Consider the following 9,951-nt stretch of genomic DNA (forward strand, 5'->3'; position numbering starts at 1 on the left):
TAAGTAAAGTGACACGAAACCCAGTCAAACCATAAAGAAATACTTCATAACATACAAATTGCAAACACATGGGGCATAAAATGGGGTAGCCATACTAAACTAGTCCGCCATTACATCTAAAGTTTCGCACAGAAACAGTGCAGCGATAAGTGAACACAACAGGGGTCCAGTTTATAGCCATGCAAGGCGAAAACTATTGATATCGGGTAACAAAATCTCCATTGAGGAAAATTAGGAAAAACAATGTTTACTGGAGGACAACAAAAGCTTAGCATTATAATGTATTGAAAGAATATATACAACATTGGTTTCATATTTTTAATTTGACAAAAAGCTTTACATAATTTTAATGAAAATGAAGTTAAAAATGCAAACAAACGGTCACACATTCACACTACCAATAATTGTTTTTTATATGAATATGAATAAATCGTGAATTGTGGTCTTGTGTTCTTTGCTAAATATTAGATGTGTAATGTGCATGACAGTGTAAATACATGTTAAAGAAAAATATATTCTTATTAATTAAATTTCTTTTTTTTTCTTTTTTTTCTTTTTTTTATATACATTTGTCTTTTCCATTTTTCTTCTGTTTTGAAGCTTAGCTTTTATATGTGTTCAATACAGATTTGTAATTGTCAAATAGTTAATTGCTTGTAACATGTGTATATGTATACCTCTGACTGATTTAGAAAAAAGTTTAATGTAATTGGTTATTTAATTTTGTTTCGAGGTTATTATTATGCTGTAAGATTTAAAAGCTGCTAAGAAACATAATTAACGCTGAAAATGTGACTTTGAAAACTAAAACTAAATATTTTAATTTAGTTAACACCGAACCACAACAATATTCCAAACTATAATAAAAATTACAACCCAATTTAAAGCTTTGGTAAGCATACATACATCAGTATATAAGTTTAAAAAGAAGTAATAAAAATATTTTACTATATATACAATCATGGTGCTTGTGAGCATTGAAAGGTGAAGATTGCATTCAACTTGCAGTGCGAACTAAACATTAAACTTTGCATTGTCATGATTGAGTTAATCAATGGATTGCAAATAAACTCATCATAGATACAAATATCTTCCTGTATCCATCATTGTAGACAAAGGGAGACAATTGCAATACTTAACATTGCTATTTTAGAAAAAAAAGATTCATGCACCATGTACAACTTATTAAAGTAATTTATAACAAAATAGTTCTCTTGACAATTATGGTTATACACATACACATCATTTTGTAAATCAAATATCTGAGTGTATATATAACATTACCAAATTGCTTGATATGTTCATGATAGGATGTTTCCCTCCTTTAATGAACTATGTTTTTGTGCTCTCAAAAGTAGTGATGATGTTTAGATAATATTGCTATCAAGCCTGTCTGATTGCGTGAATGCAATCTTTACCCCCATCCCCCAAAATGAGAAGAATTTATATCAAATCACTACAAACGTGTTAGTTTTGATGTTAAATTAGATATGATAATAATTTAATATTAATACAATTATATTTATACGTGTAAGCTGATGGAGTTCATAACTTGTTTTGCTAGTACTATGAAAAACAGACATTCTTTCTACCTTTCAACATGTTTATATATGTGGGAACTCTGCACTCGAAAAAAAAGCAAAATATGTAAAAGGGAAAAATTCGAAAATTCACTAATGTTTTCGGTTATTTTAAATGATTCAGCTGTTTTTAGAATATTGTGGTTTCACAAAGAAATGTTTCAGGCATTAGTTTCTGTTATACATGAATCTATTAAAGCTCTTTAACTCCAGACTGTATCACAACCTTGTAAAAGTTATATCATATAAATTCCGAAAATGTTTTTGGGAGGGCTGTTGACTTGTGAGATATTAGAAACTTTGACATAAACTTCGTCTCCAGCTGTTAAATGTATGTCCGAACTAAGATAGGTGTCAAATCGCCCAAATATGTCGTTCCTGGAAAATTCATACGGATGACAGGTACTCAACACCTCAATTTCGTTGTTGTCATCGATATTTGAGAGGAAGATAGAGTGAATTAGAGAAGGATTGTCACTTGGCGCAACTGATTTCCTGGAGTTGTCTTTCTCGTAGTGGTAACTTATATCCAACATGCTGTATACGTGGTAATATCCAGTGGCTGGAACACGCATGCGCCCGCTATGCATGGACATTCCATTCAAGAGCAAACAGTTGTTGCCTTTGTACCATTTCGTTACTGGAAGTGTCTCCCCTAAAGCAAATGTTAAAAAAAAGTATATCAGTAATTTCTTATGATATGACTGTATACCAAATACCTAGTAAATTCATTCAGGCATTTCAGAAAAAGTACGGAAAACTGATATGTTCAAGCAATTTCCGTGACCCAGTACAACTCCTGTGACAATCGCTTATCCAGAACAAAACTCCAATTGTAACGTTTTACTTCGAATAGAACTATATACAAAATGGCCATCTTGTCAATCATAGTCAAAGAATACATCCGTGGTCATGGTTTTCACCCAATCAGAATCAAATAATGAGGTCTGTAGAGAAGCTTTCATACAAAATCTAACTTAGTTTGGTTATAAGTCAAGTAGTTTTAGAGAAGATTAAAATGATATTTCTAATAGTTACCATGAACAACCACTGACGCCTTGTTGGCCTCCCTATCAAACAGAGATTTCATTATTGACCAGAATCAAAGAAATGCCTAAAATGGTCATGGTTTTCATCCAATAAGAACCAAATTAGAATAATAAGACTATAAACTTACATATATCATTCATGATTGTGCAGACAGCAGTTACAGAAAGGATGGAACTATGCGTAGCCAAGTTTGTCACCAGATAAAAAATTAATGAGGATCGTGTGTAGAGGGTCTTTAAATCATCAATAAAAATTTAGATTATAACATTTTGAATTGGAACTTCAGAGGAACAGATTTTTGAAAATGGGTAGTCGGAACCAAATGATGGTCGTCAAGAGATAAAAAAATAAAATGCTCCGCAGGGCGCAGCTTGATACGACCGCAGAGGTCGAACCCTGAACAGTTGGGGCAAGTATGGAAACAACATTCAAGCTTGATACAGCTCTGAATTTGGATTGTGATTAAATATTTGACACAGCATAGGTTTCTGACACAAAATGAATGTGGTCTAAGAACTTAAAAATTTTAAATTGGACATTCACCTATTATGGTCAAATATCCAAAATCTAAATACATGGTTAGATTCAGCATATCAAAGAACCCCAAGAATTCAATTTTTGATGAAATCAAACAAAGTTTAATTTTGGACCCTTTTGACCTCAATGTGGACAAAGTTGATAACGGGGCCCAAAAATCAAAAATCTAAATACATGGTTAGATTCAGCATATCAAAGAACCCCTTATATTCAATTTTTGTTGAAATCAAACAAAGTTTAATTTTGGACCCCGATTTGGACCAACTTGAAAACTGGGCCCATAATCAAAAATCTAAATACATGTTTAGATTCAGCATATCAAAGAACCCTAAAAATTCAATTTTTGTTAAAATCAAACTAATTTTAATTTTGGACCCTTTGGACCTTAATGTAGACCAATTTGAAAACGGAACCAAAAATTAAGAATCTAAATACACGGTTAGATTCGGAATATCAAAGAACCCCAATAATTCAATTTTTGATGAAATCAAACAAAGTTAAATTTTGGACCCTTTGGACCTCAATGTGGACCAATTTAAAAACGGGGCCCAAAATCCAAAAACCTAATACACGGTTAGATTCAGCATATTAAAGAACCCCAAGAATTCAAGAATAAAACCCCATTGAAATTGATCAAGAAATAAGCAATTTATACGAAGTATCTTCTTTTGCACAATACTGTGCAATTGAATATTTCTTGCTATTGCGCAATACTGTACAATTGACAATTTCTTGCTATTGCGCAATATTGTGCTATTGGATATTTCTTGCTATTGTGCAATACTGTGCAATTGAAGATTTCTTGCTATTGCGCAATACTGTGCAATTGAAGATTTCTTGCTATTGTGCAATGCAATTGAAAATTTCTTGCTATTGCACAATACTTATTATATAATAATTTACACATCCTGTTTGGTGTGTATCTCCTACCATATCATTATTATTTGCTTTTAAATATAAATCAGAAATAACCAACTTAAAATGGAAAATTTTAAAAGAAAAAAAAAATGAAAAAAAGAAAAAAAAAGAAAAAAAAAATCCCTCCCCCAAATTTTTTGAACCCCCTTATGATTCATCACCCCCAAACTCAATCCCAGCCTTCCCTTTGTGGTATGGTACCTTGCAGTAAAATTTCAGAGAGATCCATACACTTGAACACAAGTTATTGTCTGGAAACTAGAAAAATGCTTATTTTTGGCCCCTTTTTGGCCCCCAATTCCTAAACGTTTCGGGCAATTACCCCCAAACTCAATTCCAGCTTTCCCTTTGTGATATGGAACCTTGTAGTACAATTTCAGAAATATCCAAACACTTACACACAAGTTATTGTCATGAAACTAGAAAAATGCTTGTTTTTTGCCCCTTTTTTGGCCCCTAATTCCTAAAATTTTGAGGCAATTACCCCCAAAATCAATTACAGCCTTCCCTTTGTGATATGGAACCTTGTGGTACAATGTCAGAGAGATCCATACACTTACACACAAGTTATTGTCTGGAAGTTACAAAAATGCTTATTTTTGGCCCCTTTTTGGCCCCTAATTCCTTAACTGTTGGTACCATAACCCCCAAAATCAATCCCAACCTTCCTTTCGTGGTATTGAACCTTATGGTAAAATTTTTTGGAGATCCATTCACTTAAACTAAAGTTAGAGTGCGAAAACCAATGTGTCTTCGGACGACGCCGGACGACGCCGGACGACGACGACGACGACGACGACGACGCCAACGTCATACCAATATACGACCAAAAAATTTTTAATTTTTGCGGTCGTATAAAAATCTGGTCCGAGCACAACTGTACGACAACGTTATCAACAATAACAATGAGGAGAATAGAAATTTGGGGTAAAACATTAAATGTATCTCTCACCTCCTGAAAGTGGTACTCAATAAAGAAGATTTAGTAAAAAGGAAGAAAACACAAATGCAATGTAAAACAATTTGTCTCACTTGTATGGGAGCCAAACAAACATACAGAATGAGAATGTAGTCAAATAAACATTTGTAGCCAACCCCGCAATTATTGCTTTTAACCCTGGGATGAAATATATCAATTTAATAACAGTCCATGGGGAATAAATCTAACCAACAATAATTAGTTACAAATAATTAGTAAAATTAAAATATGAAAATATTAATACTGAAATCAAAATGAGCAAACATATATATTGAATATAAAAATATCTTTTTTTGGAAGATGAATTCATACAAAAACTGTACACAATATTTATAAGAATATCTTTTTCGGTAGGCATACAAGTATTAAATTATAAATGTAAAAATACCTTTTTTATGCTTGATGTATCTTGCACAGAAATCACCATAAAAAAAGAATTGCAATGAAAAAAAAAATGGTAAAGACATTTAAAAAAACTCACTCTCTTCAGATGGTTCTCTCATTTCTCCTATCATGTGAGCCACGGGTTTAACATCGCCAATATAGCCTCCATAAATTTTGGCTAAAAGTATAGAACAATATATTTCAGTAATGTATTTTACAAATAATAAAAATGTACTGATTCTGGTGAGATGACTCTCTGGTCGATATTTGTCTCATTGGCAATCATACCACATCTCCTAATTTTTATAAAGGTACTGATTCAGTTGAGATGAACTAAGAAAATATTTAAAGATGCTTTACGATTCTAAATCTCCCATAAGAATAACAGAAAGTGGAGTTTTACATTGATTACGAATGTTGCACAAACAATTGGTGTAGTGACATTTAAGATAGTTTCACTGAACTTTAAAAATGCCACATTATTACGGAAGTAGATTAGTGGTGGATTTAAAATCTTTTAAACAAAATTGTATGAACTTATTATTGTGGTATATGGAGAAAGTCCATGATGACTAAGCCAAAACTACGATCCTACTTAAACTTTAAAACAAACTGTGAATTAAAACACTATGTAGAACTAAATCTTACAACGAACGAGCGATCTGTACTAGCCCAGTTTATGTGCAGGATATTGCCGATTAGAATTGAGACTGGAAGATATATTGGGGAACCAGTGGAGGATAGACTATGTCGATTTTGTAGTTCACAGAATGCTGAAAGTGAACTACATCTTCTTCTAAACTGTACATTTTATAATGATATCAGACTAACTGTTTTAGCGAGATATAAGTGGTGTCTGACTAAATGCAGCTAGATTACCATAGAAAAAATAATATTTCTAATGGCAAACCATCCAAGGAAAATAGCTAAATACGTAGCATCATCACGTTTCCGTAGCAAACAAACAGTGTACTCTAGGTATCATTTTCAAACATGTTCAAATACTTAACTAAGAAGAACCAGATCTGAACTTTTACAAACTCTCATTCTTAAATTATGATTATCTTTCAATCGAATTTAAGTTGACAATTAACAAGTGATATTGAAACATTTAAATTGAATTGAAAGTAAAAGACGACGTATTGGTCCATTGGGCCGGGTGTATTTTGTATGTCGGATTATATTTAGTACATACATATATTCATGTTGATTTACACATGTCACATTAATAAACAACTTACTTACTTTAGTTTGAAGAATCGTCAGAATTATTTAGTTGGAACAATGAACTTAAAAGCAGACAATATCAACTTTTATTAAACTCCATGTCAAAATGCCAGATTTGATTGGTTGATAGGAGGGAGAGAATTTACTCTATCCCATGGCAAATACTCTATTACCCTTCACGGAGATGCTTGAGATCAAGTGTGCGCTTTAATAAATACTGATGATTGTTATGTACGTCGTAGTTTATTACTTTGAATTTGAAATTAAAGACAGTAATAACAGAACATTCAGTACAATAAATTAAATAACACATAGCTGAGAGGGTGATAGAGCAGATTGTTACCCCTCGAAAAGACATTGTCAACCTTGGCTTCGCCTCAGTTGATAATGTTTTCTTGGGGTAACAATCTGCTCTTTCACCCTCTCAGCTATGTGTTATTTATATAATGTTGATCTAAAGTGATTGGAATCAAAAGGACACCGGTCATAATCATATTTTTTCAGAAATTGACCAAACGGTTAAATGAAACATACATACAAATCTTAAGAATGAATTACTGTATAAAAATAACTACCTTTAATTATATTGAACATGACAAAATTCCTAAATTTCCGTTTTGTATTTTGGTTGGATAGGATTTCATATTCAGAACAACATAAGAAAAATTATACTTAGACAGCTAAATACACCATTCAGCAACTCAATCTAATACGGTTATGTGACAACTCTTCAGAAACAGATCCAAATTACTCCGGATAACAAATCATTTCTCACTCTTTTTGATAACTCACCAATTCTTTTATCGTAGATTTTTGTATATTCTGTATCAACTTCAAGGTAAGACTTGTCAAAATTCTGAAATTCGAAAATTATATCAACAAATCACTACCAGAGTTAGTAACGTACAGTAATTCAACAAAAATATCATAAAACTGGTCTTCATACTGACATGAATAAATAAAAACTACATTGTAGTTAACTAACACTCTTAGAAAGGGTTGTCAATGGCCAAGGTTACTGAACAAAAATAACATAAAACTATTTAAAAAAAACTACATTGTAGTTAAATGGGATGTCAATGGCCAATGTATAATACCCTACTTATCTGTCATAAAAAATGTATATTTTTCGCAGAAAATCTCAGTTAAGTTAAATATCAAACAAACATTTGAGTTCTACTCCAATAATTTGGTATTATAATTTACACGTTTTGCATTGATACTCGAAAAGAGTCTGGGCTGGGTTGACAGAATAGAGAATAATTACCAAAAAATAAAGAATAAACAAAGCAAAAGGGGGATAGAAGAAGAAAATAATGGGATGCTAAAATATAAAGAATAGAAAATAATGGGCAAAAAGAAATGCCTAAAACACTCGAGAATATAAAATGCAGACCCCCTCTAGACCCTCAGAAATAGAAATTGGAAGAAAATAATTAAAATAAACAAAGAAAATTGTTATAAAATATATCACTGATGCTCGCATTCTATTTCATACAATATTTATTGTATTAACCCATAAACGTTATTGGTATGAAAAAAAGTTTGAAATTTTCGCGCCAAATAAGTTTGGACTTGAAAGTCACGCGTCCACATTCAAGATTCAAGATGTCGGACTTTCTACTTTCGGTTCTAAAATTTTGTTGGTCGATTAATATAGTTCAAATTCGATAATTCTAACTAGAAATTAGCATTATATAATTTGCAATGTTGATTGTAAAATTCCTAACAACAAAACGTGAATGTGTATTTGTTTTATATGTAATTAGAGCGTACATTTTATTGTGATGTTATACACAAATGTTATACACTTTGTATATAACATCCTGAAAATAAAATCTAACGCGGACTGTTTTTCTGATATGTTTAACCCATTAAATGCTTCTTACCTCTTCTAAATACGTATTCAGCCTTTCAGCCCTACAGCCACAACATACTTGATTTTCCCTTTTAGGACAAGGGAGGCACATATACCCACATTCCTCTCCTGGGGTTCTTGGTTCAGGCATTACCCATAAGATTATCAAAACAATTATTAAAATCACAACGTCTGCAACAAATACTCCGAGTGTAAGTAACTTAGTTTTGTCCTTCTTTAGATTATCAAGTTTACCCATGACTATAGAAATAGGTCAATGTTACCGTCTGAAACAAACAGCTCAATGAACAGCTACCAAACAACCGGAAGTATTAAAGCATATAGCCTATTTTTAGCAATTAAGTTAAAAAGGCCTATTGAAGCCTGGACCTTTGACATGTGGTGTATTATACATAACAATTTGTTAAGCACCATTCCGTGTGGAACTCTCAGTCCCTCCGAAAGTGCTTAATTACTGTATTTTGGTTTTACTTGTTGGCTCGGAGTGTTCTACACTAGCTAGGTATTGATTGACACAAATATTTGAGTTTTAGTTTTCTAAGAAATTGTGCACCGATTTTTTTCTAAGAAATTGCACTAGTCTGATTTTTTATAAGATATTGTGCACTGGGTTTTTTTTTGTGTCTGTCACAGTGTTCCAGGACTCAGCCTATATAGATCTATATACAGTGTCCGACAATGGACCAACTGTAAATATCAATATGAACAACTGCTGCCAATGGTATATATTTCAAAGATGGAGGCCAAAATAAAGTCAGTTTGAAATCTCTTGTGTTAAACTTTTGAGAACATCTAAAGATACGACCCTTCTTTTGAATATTGTCCTTATATCAGCTCTAACGTTGATATTGTACAATCGTATAATATATATAACTGAACATGTATCGTTACTCAAACCGCTTAACGAAGTAAGGGTAGTTCTAATAAAAAAAAAAATTTAAATTATAACGAAACTTTCACATAATCTTTATTACGTAATGTACTTGTGCATCTCCTATTTTACTTTTTCATCATTATCATTTCTGGGGTTCCCATACCAAACAAGACATGGATTTTACAATTTTATATTATAGGGATGAACATTCCCCATTCGCAACTCCTCCTAACTTGAGAGTCCCAAGGGTGACTGGGGATCAAAGAAATATTGTCACTTAGGCTATCTTCTTCCTACCGGCAGTGGAACCCTTGCCAATGTGGGGCGTTCGTTTGGCTGGGTGGAATGTACGCAGCCACGTCCGGTCAGAATTTTGCATGTTGCAAGGCAAAATTTCTGTCCCTATCCAAAATTCCCTCATTTTCTAGTGGCAGTCCAAATTTCACCGACCTTCATCCCTATCGGCCTCTAGTACAGGACCTACTTGTCTTTATTGTTAATTTGTTCTCGTCCTCAACATGCA

The 9,951-nt window shown here is 32.6% G+C and overlaps 1 protein-coding gene across 1 annotated transcript; it reads right to left on the reverse strand.

Annotated features, from left to right (window-relative positions):
- Positions 1-304: 304 nt before the first annotated feature.
- LOC127733849 (tumor necrosis factor ligand superfamily member 11-like) lies at positions 305-8,864 on the reverse strand. Its single transcript, XM_052243263.1, has 4 exons — positions 8,565-8,864; positions 7,468-7,531; positions 5,546-5,626; positions 305-2,235 (listed from the first exon to the last, which is right to left on the reverse strand). The coding sequence occupies exons 1-4, from the start codon at positions 8,790-8,792 to the stop codon at positions 1,817-1,819; spliced, it is 792 nt and encodes a 263-aa protein (XP_052099223.1). The 5' UTR covers positions 8,793-8,864; the 3' UTR covers positions 305-1,816.
- Positions 8,865-9,951: the final 1,087 nt, after the last annotated feature.

The sequence above is a fragment of the Mytilus californianus genome, unplaced genomic scaffold (genome assembly GCF_021869535.1).
Source record: "Mytilus californianus isolate M0D057914Y unplaced genomic scaffold, xbMytCali1.0.p SCAF_3, whole genome shotgun sequence".
In the NCBI taxonomy this organism is placed as follows: Eukaryota; Metazoa; Mollusca; class Bivalvia; order Mytilida; family Mytilidae; genus Mytilus; species Mytilus californianus.